General features: G+C 52.7%; 1 protein-coding gene and 1 non-coding gene across 4 annotated transcripts in view; both read right to left on the bottom strand.

Annotated features, from left to right (window-relative positions):
• The window catches only part of NRG2 (neuregulin 2), a 166,426-nt gene that overhangs the window by 25,472 nt on the left and 120,073 nt on the right, over nucleotides 1-20,881 (bottom strand). For all 3 annotated transcript variants that reach the window (XM_064484341.1, XM_064484338.1, XM_064484340.1), the window contains exons 2-3: nucleotides 13,568-13,739; nucleotides 7,152-7,270 (exon numbers count right to left, since the gene is read on the bottom strand). In XM_064484341.1, coding sequence (XP_064340411.1) covers nucleotides 7,152-7,270; nucleotides 13,568-13,739 — 291 coding nt within the window. The remainder of the gene's footprint in view (nucleotides 1-7,151; nucleotides 7,271-13,567; nucleotides 13,740-20,881) is intronic.
• On the bottom strand, nucleotides 17,101-17,283 carry LOC116152403 (U2 spliceosomal RNA). The gene has a single exon (XR_004136036.1). It is a non-coding gene; the product is annotated as a U2 spliceosomal RNA (small nuclear RNA).

Consider the following 20,881-nt stretch of genomic DNA (forward strand, 5'->3'; position numbering starts at 1 on the left):
GGCAGGCACTTGGCGCCCTCAGTGTTTAGACGTGTGGGGAGACAGATGGAGCGCGGGGACTGGGAGTGTATACACAGCTCTGCCTCTGTATATGTCTGGGGAGCTTGCTGATAAAACCCATCGGGCAGGGCCAGCTCCCACCTTCCCCTCCACATCATGCCTGCCGCTGGTCTGGCATCCTTGAGCCCCACCCCTCTTGACATCTCTCACCTCTGCTCAACCCAACACCCAGCTGGGACCCACATGCTTCTGGGTCAGTGAGACCCAGGGAACTAAGAAAGGGACAGAGAAGAGAAACAGCTGAGGTGACCACGCTTGTGAGCTGTAAAATCTCATTGCCAGAGGACCTTAGAGGTTGTCCTGCCCTTGGGTTACATTGCCAAGGAGAAGTGAGGAAAAGTGAGCAGGGAAGTGCCTGTCCAGAGTCCAGTGTGTGTTGTGTCAAGCAAGGTATCGGGGCTCCTGATGCCCAGTTGTGCATCCTCACTAGGTTCCTGCTCCCTCGTGGGAGAACATGTCAACACCAAGGCTTGACAGGCAGATGAATGCAAACACGATGTGGACCACAGGCCTGGGTCCTCTCATGGGCCTTGGCCAAACCAGAGAAACCTCAGTCTCGCTTGATGCCCTCTGCAGGCGAGGGTGGTAGAGCCTGCCCACTGCTGTGCAGAGTGAGCAGTGGGCAGCAGCGAGGAGCAGGGCAGGACCCCAGCTGCATACAGCACATTTGTGCTCACCAAGGCTTTGGGAGGCAGACTTTGGCTCCTGAAGGAAGACAAGATCTCGGCTGGGATCTGTGGCCTGGGGCTGCCAGGACCATGCCATCATGGGGACTAGGCTGAGACCTAGGAGGGGAGCCAGCACCAGAGGTGTGGGGGAAATTACCACAGGCCTTTCCACCTCAGAAAGAAGTACATTGAGGCCACCTCTGTGATGGCAGGGCCCTCCCAAGTCACCAAGGTGCAACTCTGCTGGTGGTAAAGGCTCCTGCCTGGAAGATTTCCACACTGAAGGTGTGCAGACACACAGCTCCAGCTCACAGGGGCTCCTAAGGGGCTCCCTTGTCAGCCTCTCTCTATTTCTTCACTGTGTTCTCCCGTGTTTGCAGAAGTGACGATGACAGATGGACCCCAAGTGGGAGAATCTGGCTGCCCCTTTGACACCACCACAGGGATGGCGCCTGGTGCCCGCCAAACTCGGCTCCCAGTCATCTCGCCTCCCACCTTCTCCTCCAAACTTGCTCATCTCAGCGACTGAACAGCACAAACCAAAGGCCTAGAGTGCATCTTTGATTTCTGGTCTTCCTTTGTTCCGCCAGCTGTCTGTCTGTCACAGAGGGCTGCCCATCTCCCTTCTCACAAGTCTCTGTCCCTGTCTCACTACCACCTCCCCAGCCCAGGCCTCCAGGGTCTCTTTCTTGGGTGACCACAACTACCTCCTCACGGGTCTTTCTGCCCTCCCACTTGCCTTCATCTCTAACCTGTTAGCTTCGCAGCTGCTGAAGCGGTCTTTAAAATATGTAAATTGATCAGTCATTTTGATGATCAAAACCCTCCAATGGCTTCCATGTGTGCTCAGAAGAAAGCCTCCCACCCCGTCCCCAAGTCTCATCTGGGCCTCTCCACCTCTCCTCTGTGTCCTGCGCCTCTCTTGCGGTGTATTCCGACTACGCTGGCTTAGTCCATCCCCTCTAAGAAGCTAGGGTACCTTCTTGTCCAGGATTTTCAAAATATCAGTGTCTCAGAGAGGCTGCTCAGGCTCCCCCCTTACTCCTTGCCTTAGCTTCATAACTTGTACTTATCCTATCATAATCAAAGGACTAGTTTTGCAATTATTAGCTGTCTAAAGCTTAGCTCCTCCACTAGAACGTAAGCTCCACCCAGGCAGCGGCCACATCAGTCGTGTTCACCAGTGAATGAACCGCAGTGTCTAGCTTAGCATTTGACATGTAATAAGTGCTTAACAAATATTTTTAGACATTTTAACGGGCAAGTGAACATCTGATTCTTTAGAGAAAGGTGCCTTCTACTACTACTAGTCTGGTCTCCTTAACCTGCTATCTTTTCTGTAGATTAAAGCACTGTCTCTTATTAAATGCAAACATTCCTGGGAGGTCATTACGGAAATGGAAACCAAAAGCACAGTGAGGTACCACCTCTACCCACTCTGATGGCTATAATAAAAGAGATGGATAATAAAAAGTGATGAAGATGCAGAAAAACTGGAGCTCTCACACTTTGCTGGTGGGAGCGTAAAGTGGCGCAGCTATTTGGAAACATAGCTGATAGTTCCTCAAAATCAGTTACCTAGGAGTTGAATTGCTGGGTCATATGGTATCTACCCAAGAGAACTGAAAACATACGTCCACACAAACTTGTACATGAGTGTTATAGCAGCATTATTCATAACAGACCAAATGTGGAAACAACTAGAATGATGCAACAACCTAAAGTGAAGAACGTTTAAACAAAATGTGGTAGAGCCATGCAATGGAATATCACTTGGCCATGAAAAGGCATGAAGTGCGGCTACATGCTACCACGTGGGTGACCCTCAGACACTAAGTGGAAGAAACCAGTCACGAAGGGCCACATATTGTATGATTCTATTTAAATGAAACGTCCAGAATAAGTAAGTCCATAGAGGCAGAAAGTAGATTCTAGTTGCCAGGGGCTGGGGAGGAGGATTTAAAGAATTGATTTAAAGAAAACACCTATGAAGGGGAAACCCAGGAAGCCTCTGTCAGCCATTAGTGTCTTGGTATAAGAGGGTTTATAGGGGCCAGAGGAGAGCATGGGCCAGGAGAGGGGAGCTGAGGCTGTGCTTCCAGCTCCTGCAAGGGCTTTTCTCCCATGCATATGGGGAAACCTCTCCTCATCTTTCAAGGCCCAGATCAAGTGTCCCTTCATCCATTAAGGCTTCCCTCCCACCTGCCTGGGATGTCCCCTCTCCCTGAGATGTTGCTAAGTTGCCTGACCTTCGTCAGTGCGTCAGAACAGGCAGATGCTTTGAGTTCAATTCCGGTACTTCTAGCTTCAAGTCAGCTGAGGGACTCTGCTGGGAGCCGAGACTGACTCCTCAGCTCACAACAGGGTCTTGCTGTGTGAGGCTTTTCTAAAGGCTTGAATGAGAGTACATGTGTGTATGTATGTGATTAAACAGCCTTTTTAGGCCCAAAGGTGTAAGGGACAGGCCCAGAAGCCTCTCCAGGGTTTCCCTGGTCTTGTGACATCCCAGGTCAAACCTGCCTATCCTCTGGGGTGAAGCCAGGCCCCACCCCACATCCTGGGACTGGTATAGCCACCCTGCGGCATTCCCCAGTTTTTTCACCTGGGGATGAGACAGCTGGTTTGTCTAACTCAGAACTGGGTTGAATCAAACTGATTGTTTTGTTCAAAGCACCACAAACTTGCTGACTCCTCCTCCCAGCCAACTCAGGAAAGCTGTCTCTTGTGAGCTGGCAGAGCTGAGACTGTAATAAGGGTCTGCTCTGATCAGAAGAAATGGGGAGTGACTGCTCATGGGCATGGGGTTTCTTTCTGAGATGATGAAAATGTTTTGGAATTAGTGACAGTGATTATATAACTGTGAATATACCCAACCCACTGAGTTGTATACTGTAAAAAGGGTGAATTTTATGGTATGTAAATTATACCTCAAATTGTTAAAAAAACAAAAAACAAAATAAATCCACCTGGGAAGGGTAAACCCAGGAGGTCCCTATCAGCCATTAGAGTGTTGGTGTGAGTGGGTTTATCGCCCTGAGGAGAGAATGGGCCAGGAGGGAGCTGATGCTGTGCACACGGTCTCCCTGCTGCCAGCTCCTGCAACTGCTTTTCCCCCCTTGCGCGTGGAGAACCTCTGCTCACCTTTCAAGGCTGCAGTGATGCCCCCTGAGCAGTTGCTGCTCCCTCTCAGCCCTCCCATGCCTTCTTCTGGCCGCCCCACCCCTGTTGCCCTGGCTTCCCTGGGGCCCAGGCGGGCCAAGCCAACCCACCCTGGGATGAGTCAGAGGGGGGCAGGCCCAGTTGCCCGCTACCCGCCCTCCACCCCCTCCCCAGGGTGGGGTTGCTGCAAGTTGTCTGGGTTCCACAGGTAAACAAGGAGCCTGAGCATCTCTGCTTGGGAGAATGTCCCCGGTGAGGCCTCCTGGCCCCCTGCAGTGGCCCTGTTCACCTCCCCACATCAAGGGTAGGCACTTGCCTACAACGGACTGAACAGGCAACCGAAGTGGTGTGATGTGAGTGTGTGTGGTAGTGGTGGCGGCAGCGATGAGGTGCACAGGATGTCAGCTTCAACATCAAAGTGTAGATCCCAGGATTTTAGGGAAAGGGGGCTTAGAGATCATCTAGCTCAGCTTCAGGTGGGAACAGTGAAGACAGGGAGATGGAGGAACTTGCCTAGGGGTGCACGGCAGAGCTGAGACCACAGCTCTGCATGCTGCTCTCCTGCCGGGCTGGAGAGCTGAGAGGCACGGAGCCCTCAGGGCCCAGCCCGAAGTGCCACTGCCTGATCCCTAACTGAGCAGGACATGGGCTGCTGAGGGCTGACAGGAGACCACATGTGGGGTGAGGCTGCAGCTTATCAGAAGGGTCTCAACAGTGCCCTGCCTCTGCCCCAAGCCCTGGGCGGAAGAGAGGACGCTACTGTGGTTTCCTGCATGGTGTGGAAACCTTCCCTCTTCCTCTGCTCTCAGCACCCCTCTAGGGAAGTGACCCTGTGTAGCCATCAGTCACAGTCCTCTACCTGTCAGCACCCACTCTGTGCACACTCACACGCCTGGCAAAGACGGCCCCCTGGCCCCCTGAGCACATGACCAGTGGGGCACTGGACAGGAATCCATCCTTGTGACTCAATAAACGAAGACAGAGACAAAGCTATCTCCTCTTCCTGGGTGGCAGGCTGGGATGATGTAAACCTGGAGTTATCTGAAGCCATGGCCTCCTCTTCACAACCCCTTCCCCAAATGTGGGAGAAGCCCATTTCACAGGAGGAGAGTAAGAGGCCAGCATGCCGTGGGAGGGAGCATCCTGACCCCTGCTCTGAGTTCCTGTCGTGTCTAAGGCCAGTTCTATCTCTGGACTTCTCAGTTTTATAAACTGATAAATTCCTTACAGTAGTTTCAAGTTGGTTCTTACCTATTCTAACCAAGAAAGTCTTGAAAAATAAAACAGGGAGCCTCAAACCCCAAGTGGATCTGAGAATGTCTGCCCACTCTGGCTGGAGGGAGGCCCCCAGCGTGTCTGTTTTCCCAGCTTGGGATGGGCTGGGAGGAGCAGGAGGGTCCAGGTAGCCCTCCTGCAGCCACGCCCACGCTGGGGTACGTGGAGTCAGTAAAGGCCTTGGACCAGGTTCTCTGTTCTTTTCTGTACTATTTACTGGGTGCCGACTAGAGCCCAGCACTGTGATGGGCCCTGAGGCCGGAGTGGTAAACAGGCTAGACAGAGCCCCACGGAGCTTAGGGGCTCAGTGTTTGCCAAATACTTTAACATTACGTAGCTCTGTCTTTAACATAATCTGTTTGACTCTGGGCAGAATATTCAACTTCTCTCAGCTTCAGTCTCATAATTCACAAAATACAGCACGGGGTCGAGTCAGGTCTCTGGAGGAAATGTGGACCCTGGCACAGAGCATGCACTCAGGGAATGGTAGTTATTACTGCAATTCTTGGGGAGAAGGCATTCTCCGTGCTTCCCCAACTCCTGGGCTCACAATCCACCGGGAGGTCACACTCACAGAGGGAGTTCAGCAACAGGGTGAGAGTTTTGAAGAAGGATCTGATTGAGTTCAAGAGCTACACAAGACTGCAGTGGACCGAGAAGTGGCCCGGGGGTGGGGCCTGTGCTGGGAGTGATGCTGCGGTGGGTTGGAGCGGTCAGGAGGACAGCTGCCTGGGAGAGCTAGCTTGGGAGGAAGAGTGAAAATGGGATGAGGGGGCCAACTGCAGTTAGGGTTGAAAAGACTGTCTGCGTCAGACTGGGAAGAGCTGGGCTGTGGGACAAAGTCCTAGCTCTGTGGCTCCATGGCTCAGGCACCAGAGGATGAAAGCATTTTAAGAGGCTGTTGTTCTGGTTCAGGTGAGCAGGGATGAAATCTGGTCAGGGATGCCCCTGAAATAGGGTTGGAATCAAAAGGACAGGTGTGAAAGAAAGATCCAGAAAGAAGACTGACCATGATCTGAAGACTCAGACCTATTAGACGGAGGAGCCCAAGAGGCTGGGGGAACGGGGGATCCCTCACAATACAGAACAGACAAGGTCTGAGGCCTGGTTTTCCTCTGAGGGTCAGAGGGTAGGGAAGGTTCCAGGTTCTCAATAGACAGTGCTGGGTACAGGGGAACTGGCCGGTTGTCTGGTGGAAGCACAGGGATGAAGGCAGATGCAGGATTAGACTGTGACAGAGACAGTCCTGGAAGTGAATCCAAACAACCAGGTAGCCAAGTGGTACGCTCAGGCTGGGTGTCAGGAGGAGGAAAGAGAGCTTTGGGGTTCTGAGCACCTGGGCTAGAGTGGAAGGGGTGCGGCCTGAGGACAGGCAGCTTTGGTGACTTTCCAGTCAAGGGAAACAACCAGGGCCTGACAGGACAGCCCAGCAGGGAGGGTGCCTCCACACTGAAGCCAGGGCTGCCTCTGCAGAGAGGGGAAGCTAAGGGTGCCGTGGGGTCCTGACCTCACATGTCTCCCAGGGAGGGGGTGACCTGTAGGGAGAGGGGCCCACCATCCCTGAACAGAGGCTGCACCCAAGCCTGCCACCCATGGCCCTGCGGAGCTGGCTGCCTGCGCTCAGGCGCCCAGCAAATCAGCAGGCAGGCGGCTCGCACACACCCCGGGCCTGCCTCTCCCAGAGCCCGGCTTCTGGCAGCCCAGCCTCCCATAATTGCCTTCTAAAAATATCCTTCCCCCACCCCCACCTCTTGATTTCAAAATATTTAGTTTTCAGGGTATTTAAAATGAGAGCTGGCGGCTCTTCCAGGTCCAGATAACAAAGCTAAACATTTATGCTTGGACTGCATTTCTCTGAATCGGCCCAGATCTCGGGGCTTGATAGGGCAGTGCGGCAGGAGGGAGGGGAGTCAAGTGCAGGATGGGTCATGTGTGGGCCGCCTCACTGAACCCCTCTAGGACCCCTCCCTTGGTTGGGGGACCACCTACCGCTGTTGACGAAGAGCCGGCCCCTGACGGTGTCCTTCCCCAGGATGTTCTCGGCCTCGCAGATGTACTCCCCAGCGTCCTCCACCTTCACCTTGTTGAACTGTAGTCGTGAGTTCTTTCTGGTTAAGGAGGGGATAAGATGGGGGAGAGGCATGAGCCAGGGCTCAGGCCGGCTGTGGCTCCCCAGTGGTCACCCAGCGGCCACCTCTCCTTGCAGAGCCACAATGCCTGCATGGTGGCCGGGAAGTCGATTCCCTCAAACCAGCCACTTCTGGGGTCCAGGTGGAATGTGGAGTCCCCAGAGCTGGAGGGAGACCTGGGCACTCACAACACAGGCTGGGGCTAGTGGCGACATTTGTTCTAAGACTGAATCCTCACATCCACTTTTCCAGGGCTGGACCTCTTTGTAACCATGCTTCTAAGGGAGGAAAGTGGAGTCCCTTAGGAAGTCACATGGCCACCTCCCTCCTCTTTCAGTGCCTTTCTCCCAGTCCCGGCGTGTCTCCCGCCACCCGCTTCCAACAGAGCAGCCACTGGCTCACCAGCTCCCTCAGCCTCCCCTTAGAAGCAGCAGCCCCATCACTCTTGATACACAGGACCCATTCTCAGGTTCCCATGGCAATTGTCCAGTCTCCTAGTCCAAACCTGTGGCTCTCCCCTGCCTTTATGTCCAGCCCTGCCACTAAGGGGCACTCTCTGGCCTCTCCAAGGGCTTTTGCTTCATTCATTCATTCAACAAGTGTTTACCGAGTGCCTTCTGTGTGCAAGGAGCTTGGATACCTCAGGGAACAAAAAGATCCTAACCTCAAGGCGTCCTTGACCCTCACGGCTAATCTGGAGGGGGAGGACAGGGCAGGACAGATGGGAAAACTGAGCCCCAGAGGGGCTTCCGGACTTGTCCAAGGGCAACTGGCAAGGCAAAGGCAGAGATGGATGGAGGAGCTGGCATTGGTGAGGATGTGGGTCCCAAGAAGCGCACGGACCGTCTCCCTGAGCCTGACGCTGAGGCCAGCCCCCTCTGTGGAGGGCTTCGCACCCAGTCCCTGCATGCCGAGAGTTGTGGGGCCAGGCCTGGGCAGGGACCCTAGGGCAGTGTGTGACTCCAGAGCATCTGGCCCTGGTTCCCCTCTTCTTTCTGAAGGCTCTGCCAAACCTCTCCTTCCATCTGGGGCTTCCCTGCACCTGCCCCAGGGTGCCCTGGGCTCTGCAGGACCTGTTCACACCTCCCACCCCTCCCTCAGCCCCAGTGCTCTTTGCGGCCAGTCTGAACTCTGGATAAAGCCCAGAGCGGGAAACCAGAAGCAGCACAAAATTTTCTTGACATGATATAATCTCCTTCTCTTTAGTCAAATAAGATCCCCAGAATGTAGTGGGTTGGAGAGGTACTGGAATAGGAGGTAGGGTAGCAGAGATATCACTACCCTGAACTCAGGGCTGGAGAAACAGCCATGAAGCTGATGGGGGAAGGAGGGCAGTAAGCAGAGAGGCTGGGCCAGGGGTAGCAAAGATGGCAGAATGACTCATATCCATCCCTGGACTGTGCTTTGAGGACCTGTCTCCTGGGTGCCACCTCAGCCTCTGGGCTGGGCCTCTCCCCAGACCTCCTGACTCTAAGATCCCACAAACCAGCCTCCATGAGGTTGTCTTGTCAAAGAGGCCCTTTTGCTGTGATGATGTCCTCTCCGATGTTACAGTGACAGCTGCCTAACTCCCCTCCACCCCTCCCAGCCCAAGCCAGTTTCTGTCTCCTTGGCCTGGTGTCTGCCTCTAATTCTCTTCTGTCAATTCAAGTTTGTTCTCTTCATTAGAAAACAGAACCCTGGAGGCCCCTCTGGCCAAGACAGCCTCTCCTTCCTGGCTCCAGCCTAATTAGATGCCACAAATCCCAGCTGCCCAGGACCTGGCTTCTCTGGCTTCTTGGCCACCAGCTCTTCCTTGACACTAGATGAGCAGAGTTGGGGGGAGCACCTGAGGGTCACAGGTGTCAATGTACAGGGGACACCGAGCCAGAACCTCCTTGTCAGCCATAGCCGAATTCAAAGCAGCTTCCCTTATACAACATCACACACAGCAGGATGAGGTGGAGCCAGGTTCAAAGCACCTGAAGGGATAAAAGCTAAAACTGGAAGGAAGTTCTTCCCACATGGGAGGGGTGTGAGAGCTGTGGAAAGGAGGCCTGGGGCTCAGGGAGAGCCCCTCCCCTTTGAGGAACTAGAAAGAGGCAAGGGGACAGAAAGCCTGACCCCCGTGGGTTTGCTGGTTGCAGGCATCTGAGGTGACCAGGTGTGTGATAATCGCCCTGGTTCCAGGGAGCTGGCCCCAGCCTGCACAAGAGGTTTTAGGGTCAGAGCTGAAGGGTGAGGAGACCACTCCCTGAAGGCACGGAGACCATTATATTCTCTTTTCCTCGCTCCCAGCTCTGGTCGGAAGCTCCAAGGACTCGGGACTCTCTCGCGCTCTCCTGGCAGGCCTGGTGCCCCCTTGCCGGGCTGACCCGGGCCTGCCCCCACGATGGATGCCCCTCCCCTCCTTCCTCAGCCAGTCTTCTGCTGGCAGAGACGGGATCTGGGCGGCTGCCTCCTCCACCCGTCCGCAAGTTTTCCTCAGTGCCTACCTCCTGCTGCCTGCCCGAGGGGCCTGTTCCAGCCTGCCCCTCATAAATAAGAGAACAGGCGGTTCTGCAGGGGAGGGCCCCATGTCCAGGGCTGGGGGGGGCGGTTTTGTCCTGGCACAGGAAGGCTTGGGTGAGACACCTCAGTGTGACAGCCCCGGAGACAGGCAGCACCCACTGAGAAGGGGGTCTCCGTAGACCAAGAGTGATGTCAAGACAGAGTGTGGCCTGGCAGAATGGAGCGCTGGGAGGGAGAGAGTTGTGAGCTGCAGTGTGGGCAGAAGGAAGGGGATTTTTTCAGAAAGAAGACCCCTGCCCCCATGCCAGGTGAAGTGTGTGTGTAGAGGTGGCAGCTGTCTCTGGGTCACAAAGAGGAAATCAGAAAGTCTCCATCGTGACCCACACCTCCAACCCAACAACTCACTGAAGGAAGCCCGGGGCACAATGGGTGGAACAAGGAAGTGTCGGAAATGCAGCAAATGGGACAGATTCCTGACAGGAAGGGGGCTGGGGGCACAAGGCAGGCTCTTAGGGGTCCCCAGCACCCAGGAGAAGACCCAGATGATATGTCCAGGCCCCGTTTCAGGACTGGGTTGCCCATCTGTCCAATGATACTGAGGCTTGATCAGGACAGTAACTTGTTGGAAGTCCACCTCAACCCAAAGGACATCCTGCCCAGTCCCAGTGTCCCCCTGCACCCAGCAGAGGAGAGCGAGTCCTGCAAAATCCTCATCAATTCACACCGAAAGGAGACCTCCTCTACCAAGCCACACAGGCGAGGGGGTGTTCATAGGGGTGAACCTGGAGGCGCTCTCATGCTGGGACAGAAGCCCCCCAACCATGCTATGAAGCTGTGTCTAAGGCCCCATGAGAGGAGACAAGAGCTTGTCGGAGGGCTCAGGAGGGTGACCCAGAGGATGTGACATTCAAGCTGGGCCTTGGAGAATTTTATAAGGGACAAGAAGGGGGGAGCTGCCAGCACAGGGAACAGCCTGGGCCCCCATCCAGGTGATGTAAGACCAGAGATCAGGAGCATCCAGGTGTTAGGGAACAGACAGGGACAGGGAGTGGGTCAGAGGCCAGGAAGAGGAGCAGCGGAAGGGCCCCAAGGCCTAGGCTGTTCCTGGCATTCAGCAGGCTCTCAGGATCTGCCAGCTAAGTGAATGAAGGATCAGATATGGACCCTGTTAGAAAGATCATCCCCTGTCAGAGTCACAGGGGTCAGTGACTCTGCCGACCTCTCAAATCACAAGCAAAACCACATGTATAAGGCACATGTTTTATGAAGAAGGGTCAAGGCCTTTCCCAGACTCTTCGCTGGAAGCTAGACTAGAAACTCCATGAAGGTAGGGGCCCTGTCTGCTCCAGTCACTGGTGCATCTCTAGCCTCTGGTGGAGTGTCTGGCACATAATTGACACTCAGCCTGTATATGTGAGACACAGAAATGAATTCACAAAGGGACCTGGGACCGAGAAAAGGTGGGGAGTGGCTAAGTGTGGGACAGTGGAAGAAAAGAGGCTGGAGGCCGGGAGGACCGAAGTGGGCAGGGCAGGGAGAAGGGTGCCTGTTTCCAAAGACATGGTATCTAACTGGAGGAGGAGGCACAGGGGCAGGTGCTGGGCAGCGGTCGGTCTGGTTCTGCCACAGATGAGAGGGGAGCACAGCAGGGCAGAGGCGAGAGGCCAGACTAGGGCATTCTGGATTAGAGATGTTTGTAGGGTATCTCAGGGGTGGTATCTAAGAGTTTAGCTGGCAGCATAGGTCTGGAACTCAGGAAAGAATAAAAGCCATCAAACTAGAGATGGGGGCTTGGGGTCATCAGGTATGAGAGGGTGAAGTCACCCACAGGTGGAGAAGGGAGCGAGCAGAAGAGCGAAGCGCCAAACACAGGAAAGTTGCAATATCCACAATGCCTGAGAGGGTGATTAGATGCAGAGGAGGACTACAGGGCCAAGGGAGCAGGTGGCACCCACATGCCAATGGCTGCTAAGAGGCCTGGCGCCCAGGAAGCTCTGAGGTGGCCGAGTCTATCAAGAGCTGCAGCCACAAAGTGCTGGGGGTGCGTTTACAGGGCAGATTCTGGCCGAGCAAAGAGAAGTGGAGGGCGAGACAGTGTGGAGTCAGTGGGCGTGAAACTCACGCGCCGCAGTGGTGGAGGGAAGGAGTGGGATGGGGCAGCAGCCAGAGGAGGAACAAGAGACAGCAATGCAGAGGGAAAGCTTTTAGAAGAGAAGCAGTTTGTTGGTTGGGAGAGAGGCTGAAGTCACCCAAGAGAGGAGTTTGGTGGTGGTACAAGGGCTGTGAGAGCAGGTGTGTTTGAGTGAGTGGGAGTATGGTGTGGGGTCGTGAAAGGGGATGAGGATGGGCCACATCGGGGACTGTCCGAGAGTAATGGGGAGGGCAAGCAGAACGCTCTGCCCTGACTTCATCTCAGTGAAGTGGGGGGAGAGGCCATCTACCAGAAAGAGGGGACAGGAGGGAGATGGGGCCCTAACAGCTCCAGAAGCCTGTCTGCTCTTCTCTGCGGCTTGGAGCCAGGTTTGGCAGGGCAGCAGGAAGGGGTGAGGGGGACTCAGAAGGTGATCTTGATGGGCAACCCAAATTTCTTGCTAACTCTGTAGACTGAGGACACCCCGGGCCCCCTCCTTGCAATTTCCCTTAGGAAAGTGTTCTTTCAGCCTTTGATCTGAACCCAATCCTTCTTCAATTACCTCGTTTTCTGCCTGGACTACTTGCCAGGGTGACTAGTCCTATCTCTGCCCCCCGGCTCTTGGAAGGAGAGTCAGAAAACTGGAAGCACCTCCCAGACCCGACCCCTGACCCCCACTCCCTCTCTCACACATTCCAGAGAATAAGGCCCAGGGGCAGGCTGTATATCTGGGGCTACAGGGCAAACCAGGAGCAGCCTGAGCCCTGACCTTCTTTCCGTCACTTTCTGTTGTGGGACAGGTTGTATCTAAAATCAGTTTCATTTTCATTTTGGGGGAGTGAGGAGGAAATGACGGCTCCTGTGGAGGGGCAGGAAAGGCTGAGGTGTGCCTCAGCCAGAGAGGGAAGTCCACCGGGCCTTCAGGGCCCGCAGAGCAGAGGTCAGACAGAACTTGTGTTCAGCCAGCAGGCGGGTGCCTCCCCTCTCGCTTGGCCTGCCTTCCCTTCAGGGGCTGAAGGACAGGATAGAGGTGAGGGGCTGCCCTTGGACTCTTGTCTCCTCTGGTGCCTACAGCCCTCTCTGCCCATCCAATCCAAGATGGAAGAGAGGCCATCTTCACAGCCCAGTGATCCTAGATTAAAGATCATTCCCATGTCACAGGAGACCTGTCTGGCATACGGAGTCCTGACACCAGTGAAAGCCATGTGCCTTTCCCCTTACCTGGCTCTCTGCCCAGTGACAGCCTGCAGAGCTGAGGAACCAGCCCATCATCACACGTGACCTCCCAGACACATTCTAGAGTCAGAGTCCTTCACCCAAGACTGCCCAGTGGTGAGTTTCAGGCACTGTGGCAGATCCTTTGAGAGGTTTTAGGGACAAAAGGGGACTTCCACAGTTAAAGCTGACTTTGAGACTCAAATTGCCTTTACCCATCCAGGGACATTAATTCAGCAGCCACTGACTGCAGGACCTCAGCACAGGGGCCCAGAGCTGCAAGGAGAAATTGGGCATGGCAAAAAAAAAAGGGGGACCAGAGCTGGTTCCATGGGTGGATCTGGGGGCCCAGCCCTGAGCTCTTTCCAGCTCAGGTCTCTTCTTCTCAGGAAGGAGGGAGGGCGGCTGGGCGGCAGGAGGGAGGAAGGGAAGCTGCTCACCTGCCGTTGCCATACTTGATGCGAATGTCGCGGCTGCGGTTGAGCTCCTTGCCATCCTTGAACCAGCGGTAGGAGGGCTGGGGGTTACCGGCTGCTGCCTCACACTTCAGTGATTGCTTCTCACCCACCTGTCCCGTCTGGCTCTTCATCTTCTTCAGCTTGGGCCGGGTGGCTGTGGGGGTACAAGGCAGGAGGTGAGCATGGTGGTGGTGGTGGGGGCAGTGCCAAGCATGAGCAGCGGAGGAAAGGCCACTTCCTGGGAGGCTGGAGGAAGGAGAGGGGCCTGGGAGCCACCCCTCCTGGTGTCGTTTACCAGTTCAAGTCAACGTCTGGGATGATGTCATTGTGTGTACTGCCTATGGAGAGTTTCCCTCACACCTGGAACGGTACTCAGAATTTTCTATACATTAGCTGACGAAAATAACCCTATGAGTTCATTGCAATGATTAAACCCATTTACAGATGGGGAAAACGGAGGCTCAGAATGGTGAAGTCATTTCCCCAAGGTGATGAAGCTGGAATTCAAACTTAGATCATGAGGACTGAAGTCAAGGAGACCTAAGTCCTGTCCCAGACCCCCAGGCCTATGCTGGGCCCAGGGGACATAGGTGGGCCAAAATGACAGACACACCTCGTGTCCTCAGGAAATTCAGTCTGGCAGAGGAGCGAGCTGTAACCTGGCAGTGACATCACAGCATGGTTCATGGAGGCTTGGGGGTGCTGAAGCCCTGAGGAGTGACCTCAACCCAGGCTGGGGGAAGAGCTAACTTAGCTAAGAGCTAAAGGATGGGGCTAGAGGAAGGGAGGGTGGTAAGCCAAGCAGAGTCAGCGCTGTGGTTTAGGAGAATTGCACGTGGTCTGGCGAGGTGGGCCGACTTGAATGGGCGTAGTGGAGTGGCTGTGTGGGGGACAGGGTGTGGGGCTGCACTGCTGGGCACAGGCCCAGTCAGGGCCACAGGGCTGCAAACGCTGAGCTAAGAGGCTTCGCCCGTTTTTTCTTGACCACCATTCTATTTCCACATGCCCTGGTCTCCCGTGTTTCACCTCCTTTCTCCCCATCCCCTAACAACTTAAAAAAAAAAAAAGGAAAATGTACTCTGCTCTTGGAAGGTGATGGCAAGCCCATGCTCTCTGCTGGGGTGTGTGATAATTTCCATCAGGACAGCCCTTTACAGGATGCTGTCATTTGGTCCCCTGAGCTCTATAAGACAGGTGTCACTGTTGACATAAAGTGTGAAGATGAGACTCAGGTTAAGAAACTTGGCCAAGGTCACACAGTCAGGCAGCCAGGCAGACAAAAGCTGGGATTGAAGCCCAGGTATCTGGATTTGCAACGTGTCAGGCTGATGTCCGCTTCTGCAGCCTCAGTGTCTCTTTAAGGATGGGAGAACCTAGCTGAAGGAAGGGTCTGCTGAGACCTGGAATGTTATCTGGGGACTGACTGGCTCCATTCTGGCCGTTGGTCCTTCCATTAGCAGCTCAGAGCAACAGCCTGAGCTAGGTCTGGATAAAGACAGGTCTGAGGGCCTGGCTAAAGATAGGGCCCCCTCAGTGGACCTGACCCTGGGCTGGGGCTGTTAGTAGGGAGTAGATGACAGTGGGGTGCCAGGACAAAGGCGATATGGAGAGAAAGGGCTCCCAAAGCCTTAAAAAATACATTACACAGACAAAAAACAGTGCTTGTGAAGTGATTTTTGTTCATTTTAGAAAATTTAAAAATATAGATGGATAAAAAGGAGGAAACAAAGGCACGCATTATCCCAGTACTCACAGACAGCACACACACACCTAACATCTATTTTTAAGCAAAATGGGGTCAGTGCCAGTAACATGTTTTCTTTCATTTAATGAAACACTGTAAGCCTTTCACCTTGGCACTAAATATTAATAACATTTCCCAAACCAACTTCTTAGGACATGCATATCCAGAGAGATAATAGATATCACTTGTAAAAGAGTTCCAAGAGCAAATCATTTTGGGAAATACGTGGGTAAACAGTTAAAGAAATATCTTTGACTTCAGTATGCTTCTCCAAGTAAGGGTCTTAGAGCTTTTTCTGGGAACCCTTAGTAGCATTTCAAGGAAATACGTGGAATAAGTTCTATAACATAACTTATGTGTGTATATATATTTATAGATGTATGAATACTTTAATAGTATATTCACATGATTCAGAATTCAAGAAGTGAAGAGTATATGGCTGAAAAAACAAGTCCCCCTCTAATTTCTGACCATGGCCTTCCCAGGAGGCAACCAATTTTATCAGTTCCTTTTATGTCCTTTTAGGGATCACTAATGCATAGACAAAAAGCTCTAATATTCACACACATTTTTCTATAGCATCATTTTCAGGGTCATGTAATATTCCTATATAGGTATATCATAATTTATGTAACCAATTCCTATCATGGAGTATTCAGCATATGTTCTCACATTCCTCACCACACCCCCATTACAAACAAGACCAGAGGAACGTCCTTGCAGCTTCATCTTCATTTATAGCCTGTGCACAACATCCTTTGTTCACATCATGTATACTGTGCAGGCAGTGAGGCTCCTGACTCAGACTGCCTGGGTTCAAATCCAGGCTTTGGCACTTGTTAGCTCTGTGTCCTCAGGCCATTGTCTTAATCCTTTTGTGCCTCAGTTTCCTGCCTGTAAAACACTGGTGATATAAACAGCTTCTACCTCATGGGATGATGGCTGTAGGGATTATATGAGATAATGCATGGAGAGCCTGGCATACACAGAGCATTTAATAAAGGTTAGCTGTTACTGTTATTATCCACAATTATTTCCTAAGGCAATCTTCCTAAAAGTGGAATTGCTGCGTCAGAAGGGTATGCAATCTTCCTCAGCTTTACACGTTGCCAAATTGTATTCTGGAAAGGTTGCACCAATTTGCACTCCCACCAGTGAATGACAGTGCCTGTTTTTTCCACAGCCTCACCAACACGAGGTATTATCAAGTATTTAATCTCCGTCAATTAGCTAGGCAAAAGATAACGCCTCTTTGTTGCTTTAATTTGCATTTGTTTGATTCCTGGTGAGGCTGACTGCTTTTCATAAGTGTGTTGGCTCATTGTTATTTCTTTTCTTTTTGAATTGCCTATTCTTGTCTGTATTCTGTTTTTCTACTGGGTGCTCATCTTCTTTCTGATCTGTAAGAGTTCTTTATAAGTATTAAGGCTACTCACTTTTTGCTACAATTTTTTTTCTCCAATTACCTCTTTCTTATAGTTTTCATATTTGGTTTATTATTTTTGTTTGTTTTTGTCACCTGGAGGTTGGATGCCTATCAATCTGTGGGCCTTTCAGGAACTTCATTCATTATTCTAAGTGTAATTGAAGTCCTGCCTCAGCATCCTTTGCCCTTACGTACATCACACCCTCTTCCATCTGCTTGCTCTGGGGCCCCCAGTCACTCTTCATCAATAGTTCTTAGCCCTAGATGCTAATAAGAACCATAGGGGGAGCTTTAAAAAGTATGTAGGTACCTGGGACATGTCCTAGACATTCTCTCTTTTTTTTAAAATTGAAGTATAGTCAGTTACAATATGTCAATTTCTGGTGTACTATCCTAGACATTCTGAAGCAGGGCCGGTGAGAAGGAGGTCCAGGTGTGTGGGTTTTAAAAATATATAATAAATATGTAACATTCCAGGCAAGTGCACATATCCTACACTTGATCTTAACCAAAAGGCCAAGAAGTGATAGCGCACACATCCTAAGTGTATAGCTCAGGACTAGCTGCATACTGAACACATCTTCACAGCTGGCTTTTTTGCTCCAAGGTTCGGTTGACACCCAGTGATCTACCCTCTTGATCATCTGGTGACCTCCAACTAGGCTCCTCCCCCTTCTTGTGAGCTGGGACACTAAGAGCTCTTTTCAGGTTCTCAAGTGATTCCTTCCCCTGTTTGGAGAGCACTGACTTTCCTTGAGGTTCTGAGACAAAGGCGCCCCCTGACTCCCCCTCCCTCTCAATGAGCCTGGTGGGAGGAGATGGTGGTCACTCTACTACCTCCTGACATGTGTCCTGGTGTAGTACTATGCACTAGGCCCATGGCCACTGCCCAGCGGTGGTGGTGACGGTCACATAGAGACCCAGAAACAGCAGGTGCAACCCAATTCAGAGGGCCTGAGGAACTAGGGGCGTCAAGGTCGGTCCCTGCCACCAATGGAAAACCCAGGATTGTTTCCGATCACAAGGAGCCACCCCATCTAGTGAGAACCCTGTGAGACCCAACAGCCACTTCTTGACAGCCTGCTCACTTGTTCCCCATTCATCCATTCGTTCATCCTACTACATGCTGGGCACTGCTCTGGGGCCTGGGTGTAGAGCAGTGAACGAGACAGATAAGCTTCCTGCTCCTAGGGAGCCTGCATTAGTGAGGAGGGTAGAGAATAGCAAAAAATCTCAGGAAACATGAGGCAGTAATAAGCCCTGGGATAAAGGCCTTGAGGTGAGAATGAGTTTGGTGAGTTCAAGGGATGGAAGATGCCCAGGTGGCTGGAAGATTCTGGAAAGCAGGGGTGGTATGAGGGGAAGTAGGCCCAGGTGGCTGACGTGAGGCTATGTGAGCCAGGACGAGAAGTCTGGGTCTGTTTTGCCTTTTCTTTTCCTACTGGTTCTGTGCCTACTAGGAAAATTGAAATTAGGTATGCAGATCACACTAGATTCCTATGAGACAGCCCTGGTCTAAAGAATGACAAAATAGAAGTTAGCGTCCATTTGAATCATGCCCTGTTCTTTACCAAGAATATTCTTTTCTATCTCTTAACGGTTCCTCACAATCATCATCTGAGATGCCAAAAACTGTCTCCTGCTCCAGCAGCATCTGGTCCTCCTCCCTCCCAGATATCTTAGTTCACGGCTCTTTGAAAGCCAAAGATAGGTGTTTGGAAAAGGAAGAGGACCCCGAGAATAGGTTGCATTTTATGCTTCAGGCAAGTCCCTTGGAGGGAGGGGTGGCAGCTCAGAATGCCCACTGGGTGGCACCAGGAACACTGCCCAGAGGACCTCTGCACCCTCACTGCTGGGCCTGGAGCCTCATCAGGCTTTCTGTGGCGAGAACTGTGGACAACCTGCCCCAGATGGCCTTGGATTTTTGTAGATGTGATGGGAAGGCATCAGAGGTTTGTAAGTTGGGAAAGGATTTGATCTTACTTTCTGCATATTAAGCTCATTCTTATCCTGAGCCCCATTGCTTCTCCCCCTGGATCCAGGGCCAGCCACAGGCTCTCAGCCCCCTAGTCAGTCAACATGTGGTTACTGAGTGCCTACTGTGTGCCAGGTTCTGGGCTTTGTCCCAGACAGTGATGACCTCGCCACATACGGAGTAACCACTCCCACACACTGCGGAGTCTAGCTTGTTGTTCTCTGTTATTGTTTTGTTACATAAGAAATACATTTCTGTTGTAGAAAAATTATACAACACAAGTAAGGAAAAAGAAAAGCACGTTTAACCCGTTCAGTTACCACCAGAGAGAGAACCACTGTCAACATTTTCAAATATCTCCTGCAAGACTTTTCTCTTTAAAACAGCTTATATCCTACCTTTTTTCTGGTCAATATATTGTAAAGACATTTCCCCAAGTCTAGAACTTTAGATCTAAATAATTTTAGGGGCTGCATAATATTCCATTGCTCAGATGAATTTGTTAGGTTGTCTCCAATGTTCTGCTAATATTAACGATACTGCCAAAAACTTCTCTGTAAATTCAGCTTTGCTGCCAAAGGGAGGAGTCACAGCCCTGAGGGTCCGTGTGTCTGTCATGGCACAGAGAGGGGACTCTCAAAGGCCCAGCACAGAGAAGAGCAGACAGATGAGAGGCTTCAGGGAGAAGCAAGAGGAAGATGTGTGCTCAAAGGAAGGGGATGGAAATTCCAACACCTTGCCTCCACGCCTGTCACTGATACCCTGCTTCCCTGGGGGCTGCTCCTTCTCCACACATGGAGGGTCAGGCGGTAAGCTGACGGCCTAGGTGGCCCTTGGGTGTTGGTCCCTTCACCTCCCATAACGTCTCCTCCTCAGGCCAAGCCATGTCTCCTGACCTCCCATCCTCCTTGAGAGGTTACTTCGTCCCATTTCCTTCTTCCTGGAACGGGGCCCAACTAAGCGGCAGGACTAGGACGTTCTGGAGCGGGGGTGTGGGGACATCTCTGGCAACTTTATAGTAAGAGGAAGGTCTCTCACGGACGACCTGGGTCTCTACAAAAAGATTTCCTTTGACGAAGGGTCCCATAAAACTTTAAGACACACTTCAGTTGCCACAGGTCGGACCGTGGGTATCTGGGGGCTTCTGCTTGCTTGTCACCTGATGCCAAGCCAGGGCATCTGGCCTGCATCTGTGTGACAAGGAATCCCCAGAAAGCACCTCACTGAAGATAACAACAGTCAGAACAACCAGGGCTGCTCCTTTCCCACATCCCAGCCCCGAGGCCAGGAGGTACCGCTGCTGCCAGCAGCCTGACCTCATTCCTCTCAGCAGTGGGCGGTGGGTGCGGAGCCCGCAGAGATCTGAGAGCAAGACAGACGCCCGGGACACGGCCAGGCAGCCCAGCCAGGAGGCCCTGGCCCAGCTTCCCTCCCAGCAACCAGGGGGCAGGGGCAGTGGACTCTTAAAAGGGTTAATGATCCTCACCTCATGACTAAGGCTGAGCAGTCCCCTTTGCAGGGCAACACCTGGAGACAATGCGGCCAGCCCGCCTGGCATCAAAGTCTCGCACTGTCCTGCTGCTGACAGGCTGCGAGCTGGCCCCCTCCCCACCCTTCTCCTACCCACAAAGTGACTGTGACCTATTGGAGGTTAATTATAGACTCCAAGTTCAAATGAGAAAGAAAGAAAACAACAACTAACCCTACAGCTGGTTTGAGTGGGCACAGAGGGCCTGCTCTGAAACGGGCCTTCTGGCGTCCTTCCCGTGGCCTGCCCGGGAGCCACTCAATGTGCACAGGCCAGGACTCCCAGAGGGAGTGTGCGCCCCGCTGGGCCCCTTGGCTTTCCCTGAGCCACCACTCCTCGGCAAACCAGGCAGAGCCTGATGCCTGGGCTTGCCTTGCCCTCTTCTCACATCCATACAACAAATACCCACCTCCAACAGTCACTGTGATGTGCCAGGCCCCTACCAAGCATGAGGGATCTGGTGCTGAGCAAGACACAGCCCCTGTGGTCGGGCTCCACCGAGACTGGGATGGGGCGCTGCCTCACTGAGGGCCACTTTCCCTGCACCAGGGAAAGCCAGCCTGGACCTGATGGGCTCTCAGCTCAGCAGGCCAGGAGCCTGGCACCTCAGCTGCAAGGTAGAG

This window comes from Camelus dromedarius, chromosome 3 (genome assembly GCF_036321535.1).
Source record: "Camelus dromedarius isolate mCamDro1 chromosome 3, mCamDro1.pat, whole genome shotgun sequence".
In the NCBI taxonomy this organism is placed as follows: Eukaryota; Metazoa; Chordata; class Mammalia; order Artiodactyla; family Camelidae; genus Camelus; species Camelus dromedarius.